The following is a 21,921-nucleotide window of genomic DNA, read 5'->3' as shown; positions in this document are numbered from 1 at the left end:
TTCACGCTTTATGTCGGGAAGTCTATTAATAAATTTCCGGCTGCTTGACAGTCTGTTAACAGTAGATTATCGTAACTTTCATCGCGGTGTTCCCCTGGGTGCGTTTTCTCGATACAATATTGAAAAAATAACTTGTTGCGAGAGAAATCTCTCGAGGAAAAAATTCAACAAAGCGGTGACGATTAATACGTGCTGTCATATGCTGTTTTAAAAGATTCGATCTGGCTCGGAAACACCAACGTTTCACGAATATGTATTATTGTGGACGACACCCTCGCTGTCCAAGAATGGACATACGCCGGTCACGGGTCGAACATGGCCGATCTAAAAATCCTGATTCATGGCGTGCTGCGGAAGGAACCGATGCCCCGGGATTTATGGCCCTCTTTTGGGTATAAGCTATGTCCTCGATTTCATGCCGGCCGGTGAATCGCGTGAATATCCCACGTGCATGCGAATCGTGTCCGATCGAAGGATCTTGGAAAAATCAGGAATGCGAATATATCGTGATATGTACACTGTGTTCCAATTAGAACTCGTATAATTTTGCGCAAATTTAATAAGATTTGTCGCGAGTTTTCTATTTTCTCGATTAAATGAATCTTGAATAAAATTTCTATTGATAAAAATTTTTTTTTAAAATTAATTAGTAAATGAGATATTTACTTCTAACTTAAATTAAAATTCAATTTGCAAAATATTTAATAATATTAAATATCTTTTTTCAATAAAAATGTACAAAATGATCACTTTTTAAACAATCACCTTTATAGTATATTAGTTCTCTCAGTTGCATTAATTATTCACATTGAAATATTCGAAAAGTTTCTAACACATTGAGAAACATTTTTCTCTTTCTCCCTCTAAATCCTCGCTAAACAGAGATCGGCTTGAAATCGCCGAGAAATCAATCACAGTCGCCGCGGCCGGAATTGGACACCTTGTATATCTCGGCAAAATTCGCCAGCGCACGGACATCCCGAACACAATCGATTCAGGGCAACGGTCCGGCGCTTTTACAACGTCCGATTCACGGTGATCCTCTTCGCACACTCGACTTGTGCAATCACTCACGTTGATTTTTCTTTTCGCGTGCACTCTCGCTGCAGTTAGCCGACCCCGCCGAGCTATTGGAGCACGTGGAAATATCGCGTCGACGAAATGCGAGAAACTTATTTCCGAATGTGATATCAATATACGTTACGTGGTCGATTTTACGCGCTCCATTTTCGCGTCATTGTAATTGTAACTATAGAAGATCGGATTTGCTGCACAGAATAATATGATACATTAATTTTAAATCGCTTTTGGCTTTTTTTAAATTGGATTATTTATTTTAGTTTCTTTCTTTATACTTTTTTTATTTAAAACAATCATATTATATATAGCAGCAATTTCACTGGAATTTGCAAAGAAAATATCTAAATAATATTAATAAATTATATAAAAAAGTTAAAAATTGTGACGAAATCGAAAAATATTCCTTGACGTATCAAACCATATTTTTTATTTTCTTTTTAATTCAATAACAAATCAGAAATTAATGTATAGCTTACAGAATATTCACAGCCTAGCATTACTTTCGTACGTTATAAACGTATTTTACGATGCCTCGTTAACGCTAAAGTCAGATCCGAACTCTAATCCCATAATTTTTTAACTGTCCCCACGAACTGTCTCCTCGAGGGGAATACCTCCGGTTTCTGAATCGGATAGATAGCAGTGGTCACGACTTAGAAACTGCCATGATCTGACGAGTCGCGGGATTACATTTGATCCTTTTGGGTTCGCGTTCCCCTCGCGCGACACCTTTTACTTAGCGTGGAAGTCGCTGTATAAAACAACACGTGACAGAGTTCGGTCGTAGTTCGGCAACTTCCGTGTCATTGGGTATTCCGTTCAGCTCGACCCGTGCGTTTGTTAACGCGCGCGCGTTATCGCCATGATTTATAGACCGTATAAATATACCGCGCGCGCAACGTTGGCATAACGTATGCCACTGATATCTGCTTCCACTTTGTTACTTCTAGCTTCCAACGAAATGAGCGTAAATTTTCCACGAGAGATGAAATATAAACACTCCGATCTTCGCTCAGTTAATTACTGGCTGACGTTAAGATGCGCGTGAGCTGCTCCGGTGAATAACAAATTTATGGCTGTACGCGAGGATGAGATCACTCCAATTACTCTATTCGCTCGGGAAATTTGACGTTTAATCACCGCCGGCATAAAGAAAGAAGATATGAAATTGAGACGTAAAATGAAACGGATCGTCAAGAAGATTCGTTAGACACGCAACATCAGTTATAAGTTCATTGGTGTAATTTAACAGATAAAGTTTTATCGAATTGATCATTCATCGAACTAAATCAAGAAGATGAATTTTTTTATTATTGTTCATTTTTAAGTATTAATTGAGCAAAGGAAATTAAACATTATAGAAAATATAGGAATAGAATTATAGAAAAAAAATTATTAAAATATATTTAGTTTACATAATAAATTATATAAAGGATAAATCATGTATACAATACATATATTATAAGTGTTTACGATGTTTAGAGAATATCATTGTAAAATTGTGTATTGAAATAATAACTTCCAAACGATTTTCGCAACGTAAATTTGCAGCGAAGCAAAGACATGTAATGTAGTTAATTTGAAACAAGATGACAAAAGCTCGCGTAAAAGAGTGAAAATTGTTGTCTCGAATACCGAATTACCGAGGATTGAAGATTAGAAAGTATTTTGGACTCGAGAAGAGGCCCGAGGTCGTTTTGCATGAGATTGCGAAAGCGATGAGGAGGGTTGCCAATGGCTCGACCGCAAACACCTCACGTACCGTCGTGTAGATTAAAGTCCGCCCACCCTCTCCCTCCTTATAAGCTTTCGTGTGCGTGCTGAAAACACACGGGAAATCTTGCGAGTTCATGAGGAAGGGCAAATCGCGATCAGGTTCGGGTGCGCGAGTAGGCGATGATGATGGTAGTGATGTAGTAATGGCGAGAGGAAAAATCAACTCACGAACTTACCCGGGATCAGACATGCGTCCTATAGCGTCGGTAAGCCTTGAGGGTCGACACTGTCGTCGGGAATAAGACGGTATTCCGTCACGAGATCTCCGTCCAACTTTGCCGACTATGTCGTATTAAAAGCTCGTAGGGATCGTACGTGATCGACGTCGTCGATTTCCGCGCAGCACGTGGAATCCACCATTATGTATATTTCGGCACATTTGTCGCAGGAGATTCTGGCCTTTTACGATTGTCGTTTTATGTGTATTTTTGTTTGAAAAAGAAAAAAGAATAGTACTCTATGTTATGTGATATAAATTTCAAAAATATTCTGTGCACATATATTTTTTTGTACGATAAATCAAAATTATTATTAAAACAAAGTCACATATCAGTTATAAAAACTATAATCGAGTAAAGATTTATTTTTGTTATTGAAATTACTTCTGTCATTTGGTATATTGATTGTTTAATTGAAGCATCAAATTAATTTTGTTAGGGAGTTCCCTTTCGCAATAATGCAATAAATCTAATATCTTTTGAACAAATTATTATTAAATTGACAGCCACTTTAAATATATGCATGAAATTAATCTAAGCTTCTTATTATATTTTGATAAAAGCTTTAATTTATGTTCTACGATTTAATTTCTGCGATTAATTTATAATTGTGACAATGATGTCGCGTTTATTTTATCAAAAATTCTTGACATTTCAGAGAATCTATTAGAGTTTGTGTGCCGTCAAAATAAGATCAAGAATTTAAGCAGTCACAATAAAAAGTCCCTGTGTTCGCTCTGTACTAAACCATGATAATTATTAAGTTTGTTTTATTATAATTTTATCGCCAACTCTGCCAGCGTGAAAGATTACTAATATTCTACGAGAAACACAATTTCACAGCCGTTAAACGCAGTTCGCTCGAGAATGTCGGCATCAGGCTTTTCCCTCGAAAACATGCCTCGGACGAACCTTAATTTTGCGTTGGACGCAAAACACGCATATGTCCGTCTCTTAATCTAATAGCGTGAATTCCAGGGACTTTTACTGTCGTGATTCATCGCTGATGACCGCCGTTGCTTCGCAGCATTTTTGACGCGTCACTAAATAAGCACATTTAACAGTAACGCGATCATCAACAGTTACGATGGCGATTTTTTAGTAAAAACAGTTGTTGCAATTTGTTCACGACTATTTTACATCTTTTATGCATTGTTTTGAAAATTATTTTAATTGTTGTTTAAATTGTATTTTAATTTTTTAACATTTTTATAAATGAAAAATAAAATTATAAAATTACGGTTAATTTTAATTTAATTTTATATATAAATGTGCGGTTAGTTTATGTTGAAAAATCAATAGATGTAGCGGCGAATTAAATGTGATTGAAAATTATAATTTTATAAGATTGATGATATTGAATCAGACGAAAATCGTAATAAAATAGTAGGAAATAAACCCCAGAGTTCCTGTACGCGCGCGCAAATAAATCGAACTCGCCGTTATTGCAACTGCAATGAAATTGATTCCGCCGGTTCATTCCATTTATTCGGCGTTATATAAAATATAGTAATTATGAGCGCACCGTGTGACATCGACGTTTTAATTATCAAATTTTACATTGCGTCCCGTCGATATTTTGGGAGATATTTGAGAGGAATCGCGGACCTGTCACTTTCAATAAAAGCGCGCCAACGAATAAATAGTGAATTACGCGCGTTCGCGTCTCGCTTATTCGCTCCCGTAAATGTAAAATATTCGCCACGGATTATCCGTAATCTGCTTACGGTAATACGCGATCGGGGCTTCTGGGACAATCTGTAAAGATTAATGATACGAAACGTCGCGTCCGCGTGATCGATTCACTCATCGCGATGAGTTTGCGCAGAGTTAGGGCAGACCAGTTTTAACGCAGCGCGACGTCGCGACGCTTGACGATCATAAACATATGAGGGTTGCACGGCAGTAATTTTGAGCCGTAAAAGTGGAGACTCAGGCCTACAAAAGGAAGTGACTTAGGCTCGCGCCGACGTTAATTCGAATCGTTACTGTTTTACTGATTTCAAATGGCCACCGACCAACATTTAATGACCATGAAGATTGACCGAACGAACTATATTGTTTAATCGATAATTCTTTCTGTATATATACATTACATATATATATATATTTTTTTTTATATGTTTGAGCGCAATGTCAGGTAGCATTATCTATGAGTGATATCTCTTCAGTTTATAGATCGCGATTGTAGCCTTGAAACAATATTGTATATATTACGATGTTTTTAAAATGTAATTAAACTCTCCTGCGCGTTGCATTAAATGAGGAATTTGCCATCGTGCGTTACATTGCCAGCATGTGAAAGATAATATATGTTTATTACCACAACGTTGACAGACGCATAAAACATCTTTTAGAACCCGATTGATATTTACATATGTGAAAAATTTATGATATTCAATTTCTTGTTTTCATTTTGATGAAATATGTGATATGAATCGAAATTTATGAACGTATTATTATTCTGCAGAATTAAATTATTTTATTCATTAAAATTCTTTACTAATATATTATTCTTTTACATATTTTATATTACACATTTTTTACAAAATGTAGCAATATGTGACAAAGCTGAAAATACATTTTTTATATTCCTTTAATGGAACGTAATTGAATTTAATTATTAAAGAGGAATTAAAATATGTTTTACGTATTTTTATATAATAAGAGAATATGAAAAGTTAATATATCGATCGAAAGTCTCACAGTTTAACAATGTATGTTGAATGCAAGTTTTCGGTATAACAGCGCATGAGAATAAAAATTATCGTTTAATAAAATTTCATATTTTAAAAAGGGGATGCGTAATATTTAAAAATAATTTATGATCGTGCGAGAGATGGGCGTACCGAGACTTTAAGAGCCCGATATATTTAATTAAGTACCATAAATGAACAGAGCCGTCGCGGCAAACTCGGAAAATTGTAACATTTCCGCGGCACGCCACGGAATTACAGAGCGAGAGATCGCTGTTCGTGCGTGTATCGCGCGAATTAATTTCCCGTCGTCATAAAGCTTCCTATTATTTTAATAGCCACCGTCCGTAGGAGCGACGATAAAATTTTCGCTATGCGGGATTACGCGATGCGCGCACGTGGTCTCTCTCTCTCTAGGAGAGGAAACGCAGACTGCACCGTATACGGAAGTCGCGTTAGCGCTCGTAAAGAGAGCTCTCCCTCGATAGGAGCGGCGAGTGAGAACGGTGGTGAGTCGCCATGAGGGGATGGAAGGGAATGATAAAGGGCGGCGAGGGACGCGCGCGCAATAGTACGGGGGTTGCGTAAAAGACGAAGCGAGGTGTAGATGAATCGGAGAAATGGCCCGGCTTAATCCTCGCACGCACTTTACGCGGCGACATGGCGCGACGCGGAAAACGCGTTCGTCGCGCGGCGGCTCGCGCGCGCGAATCCCGGGATCGGGCTCGTTTCTCTCGGATATAATGCCCGCGAAATAGCCCCTTTAGTATGATATACGTATCACTTACGCGGCGCGATAATGAAAAGATTTGCCGGCTCTTTATGACTTCCGCGCAACGGCTAACAGGATCGTTCGTTTCCCTCCCCTTGTGCTCTCCTTCGGCCTTTTTCCTTCGCACATTTTTCCTTCTCGAATTTTGCGGATTTTTTATTTTGCCGTTCGATCAAAGTATCAAGCTGCATATCATTCGATACTTTGTATGTGGATTTCTCTTTATAAAGAAATAAGAGAACACAAGCAATTTCCAATGGAAAAATTAATAGTCACGTTTTTCAATGAATCTAACAAGAAGATAAATTTTATCAACTTTCAAATTCGTGAAAAAATACAGATATTTATTTCCTTAATCAAGAATTTCAAAAATAAGTTTCCCCATATATTTCCTTTCTAGATATCAGAAGAAAAAAATATGATGGTGAAAGTTTTGCGAGCGCAACTTTCTAAACGATACTAAGTTACTGGGTGCTTTAGTAAATTATGTTACCACAGCACGGCATGAGATTCTCGATCGTGTAACCAGTAAGCGGATCGTTTTGCGAAAGCGTCACAGAAGCGGTTGATATACACTCGCGCCGTTCTACGAAGTGGATCGTTTTAACACACCCGGGGCGACTTTGTAGCATCGCTGGGGCGTTTAACAAGTCCAGAACGACGAATTGTGGGCGGTTGCGAGTGAGTTAGGGCGACGTTTTGGGGAATCGAGTCGAGTAAGCGTATCGCGTATCAGCCGGTAGTTACGCGAATGAGCGATGCTGGGAAAACATCGTGCTTTGTGTGTGTGTGTGCTTATTACTCCATTTTCCCGCACGCGCTAAATCTTTCTTAAAATCTGTGCAAGAAAAACCCCATTTCTTTATTTTTCTCACTGTTATTGATGAAACTCATTGTTTTTTTGACGTGAAAACAAACACAATTGGTTTTATCAATATTTATTTTTCTATTAACATTAATCAGAGAGTAATATCTGTATATTGTTTAAACCACAGAATAGATTAATATAATGATATTTTACTTTAATTGTTCAATGTCTAAAGTATTTTAATATATTTTTTTTTACTTAAATATATTTAAGTTATTTACTTAAATATATTTTTTTTTTATATAACAATAACATGTCTTCGGGTGGTGTTTGGCCACATACGTTTACTGACCACAAATCATCTTATGTATAGTATTTTGAGAGGATTTAATTCTACAGTAGCATAATGCACGATGTATATACTCTATGCTACTGTATTTTTCTGCACTGCACTATAAAATTCATTCTCTCACTCGCTCTTTTTCTGACTCTGAAATTCACTCGGTCGTTCGCTCGCTTTGTATATACATACGCGTGTGCCTGTCTCTCAGCTTAGCGAAGCTCCTCTCAGGGCTTACACTCTATTTCCATGACACCCCCTCCTTGTCTCGTAACTGTGCGCGTCCCGGTAACGAGCCCGCCGTACTGTCGAGGAGGAAAAAGATTGGATTCCCGAGAATCTCGAGAGAAGAATTTTTTAATACGCGTACATAAACGTTTCGCATCGAGTTGCGCGACGTTCCGACGACGTAAAAATGTTCTTTATGCGAGAGGCTTTTCGGTCATGAAATGTCGAACGAAATGCGAGCGCACTCTGAAACCAAGAAGAACGTTAATTCCGACGGCATATGACTCGCATATTTTCTCGTTCTTTTCTTTGAAATATGAATTTCCCAACCCTTACTGCAATTAACACAAACATTGACAATTTTATCGATGCAGTATAAGATATACATAATGTAGCCTATCGTGAAATAATATTCATATAATATTGCGTATCTGATTGCAACGGTATTATTTTTATTGTATCATATGTTTTGACTTGCTTGTTTAATATATCTGTTAATGGGAAAAGTTTATAATAAGACATATAACATTTTTTTGTATCGAAAAATTGCGAATACAAATTTAAATATGTGTAATATTTAAGATATTAATAAAAATTAAAGCAATAATTAAAAAGTTCTTTCCACACTGCTCGAGATCTTTATTTATCTTTAACACTGATCGACAGCCCGTTCGTCACATTGCTAGGTGAAATAATGCGGCAATCTCGAATCAACCCGCGAGAAACAGAAATGGCAGAATGTAGGAATGCAGGCGGATCTTAAAAGGGTCGCGATCCCTTTCGACTGTCGACTGTGCATGTCTGAATTGTCGACAGAGAGAGGGAGAGGGAGAAGGAATTTTTCCAGACACTTTCGCCGGATGAAGGCACCTCCCGTTTTGGTACAGTGCAAGAAAACCTTGCGATACTTGCCATCACAGAGGATAAGAGAAACGATAGCTAAAAGTTGCTGCCATCCTTGCATATATTAATGTTTTCGTTCTCAGGGAGGATTTCCCAATATGCTAGAAAAGCGCGCGACATAATATAAGTTGGAGCGAAATTGATGATTGATTCGATGTTGCATCAGAATGAGAGATTTGGAAAAAAATAGTCTGATTTTTTTTTCAAGTAATTGATGTCTAGAGAAGGCTGTGATAAGATGTTTACAAAATGTCATAAAACTTAAAATTCGCATAAAATTGATTTAGTTTTGTTAAGATTATTTTTTTATTCATTACTGCTCGATGTATGTAGCGAGAATTTTGATTAAACTAAATTTGATCAATTATTTCTCAAAGAAATATTAATTCGACCAAGTCAGAATGGTAGTTTTAGGCAATCGATATCTTGGATAATTGCAATACTTTTTTTTTTAAATATAATTTAAAGTTATTTTTGACGCAATTTCGTTTGATCAGCTAGGTAAGATTGAAAACGAGAGTGAAATGAACAAGCGAGGAGAGGATTAAATTTGCTTCAATCGTGAGCTTGCAAACGATTAATTGCCGAAATAACTGAGACGAGGAACTATTTAGGCCCGCGTCTTGGAACATTGTTTGGCATGGCTATACTTGGTCGGAACCTGTGTCTCCGGACACGCGGAACATAATATATGGAGATAGTTACAGTCCTGATCAGACATATTATATGTTCCATGTAAATGCATCGCTGTGGGCATCCATCGTGTAATGCCCTACGCGAATATACATGAGAAAGATGAATCCCCAACCATCGTGGTGCAATATCGTGCGATATATTGTGTTTTTTTTCCGTTTGCAAAAATAGCTGCATTTAATAAATTCATTAATCTACTTTTTTAACGCTTAAGATAAGAAGGAGAATCACAAAAGTATTATACATATAATATACGATAGTTTAATTTTAATTTCTTGAATTGATGCAAGAGTTAACAGGGAAATTTTATTCTCTCTTGAATATAAGGCGAGCTTTATTTTAACAGTATTTTCATTTCAAATTCTCCGCGTCAACCGAGATTTTATTTTCGCTCTTTTCCACGACGCGAGACATGGCCGATTTATTCCTTCGTCGTTGGAATCACACAGTACGTTGAAATCACACAGTCATACGATAAATAAAATAAAATCCGTAGGGAAAAGGGTACAGTCGAAAAACGACGAGTCCGCCACGGCTCGTCGCGAATCTACGCGTGGCACACGCGCAAATGCCTACGGTGGTTTCGCGCCTGTCACGTAGACGGTGTTTAAATTGAGCGCAGAAAAACGCGACCCGTAGCTCGGTCCCGCGTGGCGGAATTTTTCTTTCGTGACGCTTATTTTTTGTCGACTCTTCACGAAATGACTCGTTATCGTCGCTGCTCAAAATAAACTTTGTGCTTTTTAGATCTCGCGCTTTCGACTACGTGCTATCTATAAAATATATATATATATATATATATATATATATATATATATATATATATATATATGTAACTATATGTGTGTGTGTGTAGAAAATATGCATAGATTATTTAAATAATGTAAATTACAATATAAGATAGTAGATTGATGAAACGATACTATGAGTTAAATAATCCGAGATTAGAAGACGCTATTTTTATCATTTGCTTTCTCTCTCTTTCTCTTCACTTTGTGATCGTACAAAGTGATTGAGAAAAAAACTACATTTTAATCAAATTTAATTTTAAATTAATCAAAGCTGATACAATTATGATTTTTTTATATGCACGCATGAATTATAAAATACGATCGAAAAAATTTTAAATCATCGTTTAGATCAGTTTAAATCTTTTTTATTCAGTGTAATCACATGAAATAATACAAAAAACACGTTTTAATGATATTCCGTGCAAAATGGCGGATAATTATCCGAGATTTTTTCGTGGGCAGAAAATCGCGCCTTCGGCGCCTATTAGAGAAGAGAGCAGATCTCGTTAATTGCGCTCTTGACTTTAAATATTTTGACGTGCCCGAAATTTGACCGCCGTTAGACGTCGCATCAACGAATTACACAAATATTTACGACCGTCTCTCCCTCGGTGTGCGAATCTTCTCGAGTTTGAATGCTGCTGCACGTTACACGATATTTCGAAGATTTTCATTTTTTTCGTATTAAAATAAAATTAAACGAACCTCGTGACGAGAGAAGAATGGCCCGCATGAAAAATCACCGTTCGCCTTCTCGCGAAGAAAGGATATTACGAATGTTACGCTCCTCTTGCTGGAATCGTAAATCTTTCCGCGCCGCCGCCGAGTTTTGCGAGGTTTTACGAGACACACAACTTGGCTGCTTGCTTAAGACCGACAATTCCTCCTTGACCGATGAGCACCTGATTCCTTGTACATTATTGGACATGATTTTTATTTCTGCACATCAAGTCGATCTGTCAAGAAATAATTGATATATTTTACAAAAATATAATTTTTACATATGCAATATTTATTTTTTACATTATTATTTCGTTACTTTATAATTTATTATAACATTTTTTTGATACCATTTTATTGACCCGTCACCTACTATCCACTGTTGTTTATATACTACAATAGACATTCTTTCTACCTCTTTCGTATTGACAAGCGATATCGGTATTATTTATTTTTACTGTCGCCACCAATATCCGAAGGTTTCTCAATAAAACAATACTTGAGCGTGTCGCGCCGACTCATCCGTTTCAATTAGGAGCTAATTGATTTCGAGTGTAAATCTAATGTTTAGTAAGGTTTTTCAACGGTGTCGCAGTGTTTCGACCGGGGTTGCGGTTACGGGCGGGGTTGCAAGCCGTGCTTGCAGGCGAAAGCGGTTGTTTCCCACTAAAATTTACGGCGAGAGGGCTAAACCTTCCTCTTTTCTTACGGTCTCTCTCACCCGTATTCCTCCGCTACTCTCGCCGTTAATGAGTCTCGATCGTACGGCGCCATATGTTTCTCCGACGATGCTGTTTGTTTTTTAGAGCGAGAGGAAAATCGGGCTTTTACACGTCGACCGTATCTCTCCGCGTTGACGTTTCGAATCCGCGTGTAAAATGTAACTTAACCGCTTTACTACACACGCTCGCGTCCGCGGTCGGGCTGCCATTAAATGCTCGATATTTTCGGGGTTTATGTTATATTCATGCGTCGACAATGGATGGATGTGCAGTGTGGGAAATTTCATTGGCACACGAAATACAGATAAGCAAACAGATATCCGCTGGATATGGGCGATGATGGGAAATCAATCATTCGATTGATGCAAATGCGTTTATTGTTCCCGAGAGCGAGGTTACTCTATAAAAATTTTATCGGCATAACTATCGTCATGTTCGGAGACGTGAGGACATTGTTGATCCTTGCACCGTCCAGATTTCAATTGATTAGCGCTTCTTTCCAGAGAATCTAAATTTCGTCGTGTTCCCTTTACTGCGTCCCAAAGAAAAGAAATTAGTTTTTAGTTTATGACATTTATACTCGAATAAGGTATTTGGCAATAATTTTTAACCTAAGCAAGTCTGTATTACGTACCGCAGATTATATTTGCTAAACAGATTGAATTTGAATCGCAATCTTCATCTGTTTTGCAGAAATCTTTTCCTTTTTCACTACCCTTTTCTCTTTTTCCTTTCTCCGGAAGATGTAAAGTCAGAATATCCGATTCCTCCTTTTTGAAAACACGTATTAATATTATTAATATTATTGTAGAACACACATGTTCACAGAAATCAATAATTAGGTTTAAAATGCAATATCGGGGTAAGGGAAAAGAAAATTTTAAAAAATTATAATGATATGCGAAATTATGTTAAATAATGTGATCAATTACTCACGGAACTGGAATCGTCTGTGCTGAAATCGTCTATATCGATCACCCGAATATCCGATTTTTCCTACGATGGAACGACCAAGTAAGATTAGCACATAATCACGGTGTAATACTATACTTTTCACTACCCGTCTATTTGGCAGGATGATTCGCCATACCTTATCCTTTATGATACATGGATGATACGCGGCCGAAGCGGCGCATATTAACAGCGCGAGAAGAAAAAGTCGGCTCATTTTGGGTTACGCGTTTGGGAGAATTGTAGCATTTCAAGACGTGGAAGCGCACTTTTATACCTCGAGTCTTGAAGCGCTCGTTACGAAATTATTCTATCAGCGCGTCCTTATCGAAACGTCGTTAAAGTGTGCGCGCCTTTGGAAAATGGATCGTTGAAACTTTTCTTAACTCGAACGGAAATTATGTAAACGCGACTGACGCCGTACTAGATGTTTGTAGGATTTTCCCGCTTGTCTTTGCACTTATTTATCTAAATTAGAAAAAAGAAGTACATCGTAAAGTACGGGCGTCGCAACATTTCGCAATTTCCTCGTGCAAGGAAAAGCAAATCTTTGTTATTTTAATTTTATGGCAACTTTAAAGTGTTTTAGTTATATATTTTATCAAAAATAATTTTATTTATTAAAGTTCTCGTGTCAAGTTAATTAAATTAGTCGATGCATCAATTAGAAGCATTATTAATATTCAGGCTCAATATTCAAAATAAAATCAAGAGATCAGTATGTAATAATAATAATAATTAATATTAATATATTCGCGGAAAAGAAAACGCATTGGAGGTTCCTATTTGTTGCTATTTGTTTCAGAATATATTCCATCGATTCTTTTGTAGCATTACGATCGCAGTGCTCGTGGACCGACAATGTCCATGTATCCTTATTCGATTTCATAATATGTATATTCTCTTCTTCTTCCTCTCTTAAGCGATATATATATTTTCGGCCTCTCCTCGGGTCCTCGGAGACAGAGAGGATACTTACTGCACATTTTCCGCGGAATACCACGCTATCTTCCATAAAATAAGAAATACGAGACACCCGTTTTGCAGTACTCGAGGAGGTTCGATCCCCCAAGCGCAGCTGAATATATATGTAGCAATACGGTTTTGACTTTCCATCGAGGAGTTTGACTTTAATGATCAACAGACTCGGTAATCGCCTTTGCGGATGAAAATCCGCATGGAAGAAAAATGATCGTAATTACGGATGTCAGGATTAAAATCTTTAATCAGCTGCGCGCCATCAACACACTTTGGTTGTTGCAGAAACGAAAAGAGCACGGAAAATCGCGCGAAAGAGTAAAATTTACATTCGTATGCCGAAGTGACGGTCCTTCTTAGTCCCTGTTTTTGCTCGCGTTCGGATAATTATTGCGTGCCCATTAGCACTTGAGCTCACGCGCTTCGTTTATTACGCGAATAATCAAAGATGTTTTCAGCCGTCGGCGAAATGGCCACATTAGGAAATTGCACGCTCCGTACCGCGCATATCGTTATTTTCGCTACCTCGTTATTTGTCTTTGAAAGAGCTCTTTCATTCGGGTCGATATACGCGCGTACTCGTGCTTGTGGGTGAAATCCACCGTATGTTTGTCTCGAATACGAGATCATTAATATCTTGCTCTTGTTGCATCATTAGTTGGGAAACGAAATTTCATAGGAGAAGATTTATTACCGCATTTTTTGACAGTCTTAAATGATCCTTTAAATGCGCATGATTACATATAAATAATATGGAAATTATATATAGTTGTATTAAAAGCTTACGTTTCGTAAGATAAGAATTATTATTTAAACTAAATTATTATATAAACTAAATTAAAATATCTCCGAACACATCTTTATTAGAAAGGCATATAAAACATATGAAGGAAAAAATTCATCAAAATATAGTAATTAGGAACATAGAGAAGAAAACTATATGGCAAAAATTTCAAGTTTTCTTTTTAAGAAATATTTTGTATTTTACTAAATATATCCATTATATCGCGCACGCTCCGTTAATTCGAAACGCCACACACTTAAAAGGAAAGGGAGTACAGCTGTTTGCATAGCGTTGCCACTACTGTTAGCGAAGTTGTGGCGTGAAGGAGTCCGAACTAGATACGGTGTTGGAGTCCTCGACAGTCTGTCGACGTGACCGGAAGTCCTTTGTTCGCTTGATTGCCGAAGAACGTGGGAAACTGGTCATTAGCTTAGCAAATAATGCTCTCCCGAGTATAGTTTAACCTTTAGTTAAACATTCGCTCGCCACCATCTCATACCTTTATTATGTCACTACAAACTTGGAGTGAGCGGTAATCCTAGTTTACTTATAAATTATTAATAAATTAAAATATTAATATCTTATAATATATAGGAACGTCAAAATATGAAAATTAAAGATAATTCGATATGTTGAAGTTTTGAATTTCTTGTTATATTATTATCAGGGGATTCTAATATATAATTCTATCATTTTCTATTATTATTTCTAGCACTAAAGTGATCAATTTTAAACACACGATGCTAAAGTATTCAATTATAACTTTTTAATCTACCGATTTATTTGTGTAGCGACGTGACGAAATGAAACATGCGACAAAAAAGTTGGTTTGTTTGAATTATTGATTGCTTTAGGAAAACAAATTGGAAATATTTCAGAACACTGAGCTGTGGGCTTTTCTCGGTGCTGACTTCGCGGAAAAAAAAAAATGCGCGGACCAAATTAGTTGAAACAGTCACAGTCTAGACGACAGGTTGTGAATGATGAATGAACGCTGTAATACTCGAAGAAAGGTAATTTTGAACTTTTCCGCGGTAAACGGAAAGTCTAGACATCCGTTTATGTATGCGTGCGTGTGTGTGTGTGTGTGTTAGAATAGAATACGAGCACAAATCTTATAAACTTCTCTAGACATGAAGCCAAGTATCTGAAGAAGAGGAGATACAACCTTCTTGTTGCTCCGTTGCGAACCTGTTTAATAATGCTAACTTTCGCAATTACAACAATAATGAACGTACTGCGAGAGATATTTAATATTCTTGAAGAGAGATAAATGTGATATCACGTACACTTATATATATATATATATATATATATATATATATATATATATATATATATAAGCTCATGAATCCACGCGTTTATCTTTACAAAGTGATTCAGTTACAATTCACGTATGAAGACTTTATCAATTTAAAGATAATTTTAGCTAAATTTAATTCGCCATATTTAACGAAATTAAACAACGATAAATAAAATAAGGATAATATTTTCTCATCTACTCGAATGATTGCGAAGATTTTTTAGACACAAAACTATTGGTGATTCGTATTATTGTTAGAAAAAAAAACCTTACGAAATTTGTAGAATTACCATTTCTTTCTCTTCTACAAATTTAAAGAAATTCAATACGCATTCACTTTGCATTCGCTCTGTGGTCGCTCATTTACATTTTCCAGAAGCACGTAGTCGCGCTTGGCTAATCTTGTTAATCGCGACGAAAGAACGCTTTCGTGAAAGGATGGGCGAGAAAGGTGAAGCAACGATCTGGTCGATCGTTGTCGCGCGCTAAACGGTGGACGTTGCACGCGAGAATAAACGCGAGAAAAACGAATTGCAGATTCGCCCCGCGGGATCATTCGTCAGCTCCGTATATTTAGACGACGTTCTTAGCACGTCGCCTTTCTCTCGCTCGACTCTTTCTTTGCTCTCCTTCTCCAGCTTCACATCGTCGAGCGTATTTCTCCGCCAAAATCCAAATAAATCGATAGCAGTATAGTTAGTCCCGACACTTTTTCACACATTTTCCTTAGACTTGGCAGACTTTTGCGATCGAGTGTATATGCCCGGTCTAAACGGTTCATCCGATTATCTCTCGGACAAGTGGATTACTTTTTGCGGATATCACATTTTTCACTTTGTGAAAAGCAAAAAATTATTTAACGCGGAATCGTGCTCGAGTGTGGGCATGTATCCCATACGCGCGCGAGCGAGTGGATAATATACGAACGATATATTCTCAAGCACGATACGCTCATGCAGTATTCATTCGAAAGCGTTTAATAACCAATACTGTCGGCGAGCGGAATGTAATATTTTTTTTTATACCTGTTATATGAAAAAGGAAGGATGAAAAAAAAAAAAACGATGCGAATCCGATATATCGGATACGAGCGGGCTCGATGGACGCGTCGATTTGCTTTCACAGATTTTTTTTTTCGAACATTATCGCGCGTCGATTGAATGCAATCTTTATTTTGTCCCGGTCTGCTCATCAGCCGAAATATAACCCGAAAATAACGCGCTTCAATTTCGATCATTGCTGCGAGATCTGACAAATGAAGATTAATGGTAAAACTCGACACGGCCTTATTAAACGGCCCGGCCGATGAAAGATCCCGCGGAATTATTCGATATCGATATCGCTTGGTAGAATATTATTGATATCGATCGTATATGGGCACGGAATCTACCCGGATGGGACGCGTGCACGCACGCACGCGGAATCCGTGGGAAAGCGGCTTAATTGGAGCGATTATCCCCTCGTTCACAAAGAGATAGCAACCAGCATTTCGTGATGCACTTACGTAATGATTAAATCGACGTGCACATATATCTGCAATGAGTATGTATATATATGTGTGTGTGCATTTGAGACACATAGATGGAACTAATGCGGGACGGAGATTGGGTCCTGCGGTCGATATGACGTGCCCTCATCATGTTTAAAGCGGTCCCGACATGCGGCTGCCACCTTCCAACGTCTCGACTCCCTTAACGAGCGAGTGACGCTTTGTCTTATCACCGGATCGATACGTGCAACCGACACAGATTAAAAACAATAATGAATTATACGGGATAATTTGTGCGATGTGAATGAAATTAAATAAGTTTGATTTATCAACGTATAAATTTCTTCGAATATTAAATATGTTATATTATATATAATATATTATATATAAAAAGAGGCGTGAAATATAAATGACAGAAAATAATTTAATTATTTATAGTCTATCATATATATATATATATAAATTAAATTTTTGCGACAATTACGCAATTTCTATCGAAGTATAAATTACGTTTCTGTAATATTTTCCATAAGAGGAAGCTCCCATAGGATTCCTTCATTCAAGAACCGTACCCCGCGAAATCAGATCATGTGACGGCCACCCTAAGATTCCCGAAGTGCCGATACGTCTTTCTCCATCGACGCCCCGTCGTCTTTCGGGTAACAAACCGGTCGTCTAACCGCTTCCACCCTCGCGCCTCTCACTCACCAAAATAATATGGACTAATTTCGGCGGGCATCCCTCGGGAAACATCCCGGGGGAGCAATAAGAGGGCCACGGAAACGCTCGTCGGCATTGAATTCTATCCATTTGTCCAGCCGGCTAGTTCGCGGAGAACAGCCGCGAAACTTCTAATTTCCCCATACGTCACGCGTGGACATCGCTCTGACATGGCCAATCGCGGCCCTTCCTGCTGCAATCGCTGCGAAAACCCATAGGGGCTGTTTAACCCTTTTATTTCCAGTGTATCCAATCAGGAAGCTATTCTTTTTTTTTTTTTACTTGTAACATGTAAATATGATGAATGCATATTCGCTATTGTTCTTTATTAAAAGGGTAACATGTTTTCTCTGTTTTCGCGAAGAAATATTGTTTACCAAATACGCTTATTTGTTTTGCAGAGATATTTTCCATTTGTCAAGTATATATATATATTATATTGTAAATATTGTGGAACACACTCGAAGGCACAATAAATAAACCTGGCGAAGAGTTCGTGACTTAATCTGCAAGAGTATCTCGAGTGTACATGCGGTTGCCTTACGCTATTTGTAGATTTACGGCCTTATTCATACCTCGCGCTTTCAGGCTTTTCCATCTTCCATATCGATATCTACAAATACGCATTGCGTTACAACGCGTTAGTGCATTTCCGTAATAGTACAGACTTTTCTCTGAAAGTAATTTTCCATGTTTCGAGAGTTATATCGAGAAGATGTGGGGGGAGAGATATTGCAAAGAGAAATATTATTCAGAACACAAAACAAAAAACATTTGCTAGAAACATGCATCTGTAAGATATAACAATAACATTAGATTATTGATTCTCTTATTCATAGATTAGAGAAATTAATTATTAATTTAAAAAGATTATAATTAAAATTCCAGAAAGATGTGTGCATTCTAAAATTGATCATAATTTGAATTTATATTTAGCTTCCATGTATCTTTAACGCTTTGATTATTTGAAATGTCGATCTCCTTTCGTCTCGGATCGAACAGACTCATGGTTAGATTCGCGCGATAAGGATTTCCTTCTCGCGGAAACCTTATGGGAATCTTCGCGAGTCTTCACCGACAGGGAAAAGGCCTGAAAGCAGCACGGCGGCGGATATATTTCGCTTGCGCGGCTTAAGAACACTATTCTCCCCGCCGTCTAAGGCGGAAATCCTGGGCAGCGCGCAGTCGTTGAGATTCCCGAAGTGGAGTATCGTGTTCGGATGTCTCTCATGTTTTTCGCGTCGAGTTGGTCGTGTCGCGCGCCGAGCTCGGAAGAAATCACATACTTCACCGCGAGTGAGAATCTCTCCGTCATCGTTGAGCATTTCGGATTAGAAACCTAAACTTCCGGTATTGAAGCTACGTTAAACAAAATAACTATTTCCTATTTTTCCTACATGTTATGCGCACGTCTTTTTTAAGAAATATATATATATAATATATAATATATAATCGCAAAACTAAGTTGATTTGATCGAGGTAGAAGAATTTAAAAATATTTTGTAAAAATAATTTGATTTAGAAATAATTTAAAAAAAATGTAATTTATTCTTTTTTTTTAAATAATTAATTTCAATTTCTCAAATTTAATTTGTATATACTATGGAAATTACAAGAGAATATCAGAGCTCATTTTATAGCAATTATTATTTATATCAATATATATATATATATATTAATTATTTTAATTGCTAACACAAAGAGTCATTGTTTCAACGACTTTGCTTAAGAATTTAATTTACGTATGCTGGAAGACGAAGCGAAACGAAGAAACTACTAACGAATTTCCGCGAATAGAAAAGAATCGCGAAGGCAGTAGAATAATAAATCTTGCTACTCAGCCATTCCGACAGTAGAATTTTGCAATGGAGAAGAAATTTCAGCGCGGCGGCGACGACGACGACGCTTTTTCTTACTCGATATAGGAAACGCGTTTAATGGAAGAGCGGCCGACAGACGCTCCGAGATATCTTAGAGGCCATCGGTTCGGTCGAACCTGTCGGATAACTTGCTAGTAAGACTTATCGCGTGTCGTAGAACGGTCCCGGGGAGACAAGGGTCCTCCACGAGTAGGGCAGTTTGTCGAGATCCTTCGCGACAACTATCTTCTACAGACAGTAGAAGACCTCTTTGTCTCTCTCTCGATAGTGGCTTAGAAACCGTTCTCCCTTTCTTTATAACCGCCTCCAATTGTTCACGTTCGAAGACGATCTGGAACGTGCGACGACGATCGAATTAATTCTTTTTGCCGATCCGAAACTTATTCGGTCAGAAACGCATCATCACGTTCCTGCCATCGGCACGTACGCGATTCTTGTTCCTGCGGATAATTCCGATAGTGGACCGTCGGCTATTTAGAGTAATCGACATTCGTACACCAAAAATAGAGCAGCGGATATCGTTGCGGGATGCGATTGGATGCACGCCGTTTATTTTAATTTGCAGAAAACAAGGCGCGGAAATGGGAACAAAGGGCAATAATTGTTTCGTTCGACCCCACGATCCTGATCTATAAATTAACGGCTCTTTCGGGCCTCTCTTCTTAATTGGGCCGCGTATTAATCCCCCTCCAGGATGCGACCGCAAGGATTTATTTGCGGGGTGATGCGAAGGGGAAAGAACGGCGGGGGTGATAAGAGAGACTCAGAAGCTAGCTGGAAACGTGGAAGGACACGTGGGATTACGAGGTCTTAACTGTGCGTGCCAAAATGGACGAGGATCGCCAATCTTCACGTTCTAGTGTGAAGATATCTAAAATACAATGCTCCAAAAAAAATCTATACGCAGATTTATATTTCCCATGACCCTATTGAGAAATCTGCGAGCAATTTAAATTTTTCTTAAATAAAAGTAATAAAACTAATAAATACTTTCATTATTATAAGTCTACGGAGTTTGCGAAATTATTATTTCTTATTTTAAATAGCTTCTATTTTAACGAAATTTAAGTTTTATCAATTAACATGATATCGAAAATTGAATGAAAGAAGATGCAAAGCTGAAAATTGTATTCGTCTTTATAACAGTTTATGTAAATGATGTAAATTATTAAGTTACATTTTATTTTAATCATGTAAATGGTGATATTTAATTATATTTAATTCTGTATTTCCTAATTTAATTCGTATTTACGGAAATTAATGACGCGTCGTGATATTGATGAAATATAATCGTACATTCATCTGGTTTCGCTAATAGGCAATTTTGCGCCGAGTCGTGCATCGGAACGTTACATTGTAACATTACGTATGTTAAAACGGGCGTTAATCGCACGCTGTAATTTTTCGGCGTGCAATTTGGATAACGAGCGTCGCGACCGAATGAATGCACAAACGGGAGAAAGTAGACAAATTTGAACGGCTGCGACACCTTGACGTCCTATTCGTTTCCGGTTGTCGCGTCAGCTTGCTGGAAGCGGCTAATTAATAATAAGCGCTTAATTATGCGAATGGATGCGCGCTTTTGTTGATTGCGAAAGCAGATACGGACGAATGTCACCCACGAGGAAAGCCTATTCGAAAGCGTATTTCATGCAGCTTCGCATTCCGTGCGTGCATTTATAAAACCGGATATACACCACGCAGCCGTGTAACAATTGCAACATGCTACTGCAAACGCAATTATTCGTAAGCTAATATTTATCAAAGACACGTGTACGCATTTATCTGCGGATTAAAAAAAAATTACTTGAAAAATTAGATGATAAATCCGTCGCTCTTTTAATTTATACAAAATATTGATTTTTAAAAAATTTTAAATTACATTATGCTTCTTTGAACATTTTACATATCACAATATGTTTTTTCCATCATATTTAAATTATTTATAATTTATTCATGTATCAAAATTAAATATTAATATTAAAATTCTAATATTCGATATAAATTAAAATAATTTACACAGAGATATATTAGCTCTACATTTTTCTGATATATAGGATAAAATACTG

General features: G+C 37.4%; 2 protein-coding genes across 9 annotated transcripts in view; one reads left to right on the top strand and one right to left on the bottom strand.

Annotated features, from left to right (window-relative positions):
* LOC126856885 (uncharacterized) overlaps positions 1-21,921 on the top strand; it is a 312,768-nt gene that overhangs the window by 139,860 nt on the left and 150,987 nt on the right. The window lies entirely within an intron of this gene.
* On the bottom strand, positions 11,818-12,960 carry LOC126856983 (uncharacterized). Of its 2 annotated transcripts, none has more exons than XM_050606039.1 (4): positions 12,838-12,960; positions 12,684-12,743; positions 12,382-12,517; positions 11,818-12,279 (listed from the first exon to the last, which is right to left on the bottom strand). In XM_050606039.1, the coding sequence occupies exons 1-4, from the start codon at positions 12,913-12,915 to the stop codon at positions 12,143-12,145; spliced, it is 411 nt and encodes a 136-aa protein (XP_050461996.1). In that variant the 5' UTR covers positions 12,916-12,960; the 3' UTR covers positions 11,818-12,142. The 2 variants fall into 2 exon arrangements, with proteins under 2 accessions (XP_050461996.1, XP_050461997.1); XM_050606040.1 differs by having other exon boundaries at positions 12,382-12,514.

Source organism: Cataglyphis hispanica, chromosome 20, assembly GCF_021464435.1.
Source record: "Cataglyphis hispanica isolate Lineage 1 chromosome 20, ULB_Chis1_1.0, whole genome shotgun sequence".
Classification (NCBI taxonomy): domain Eukaryota; kingdom Metazoa; phylum Arthropoda; class Insecta; order Hymenoptera; family Formicidae; genus Cataglyphis; species Cataglyphis hispanica.
Note: the sequence above shows the minus strand (reverse complement) of the source record. Positions and strands in the feature narration are given on the sequence as shown.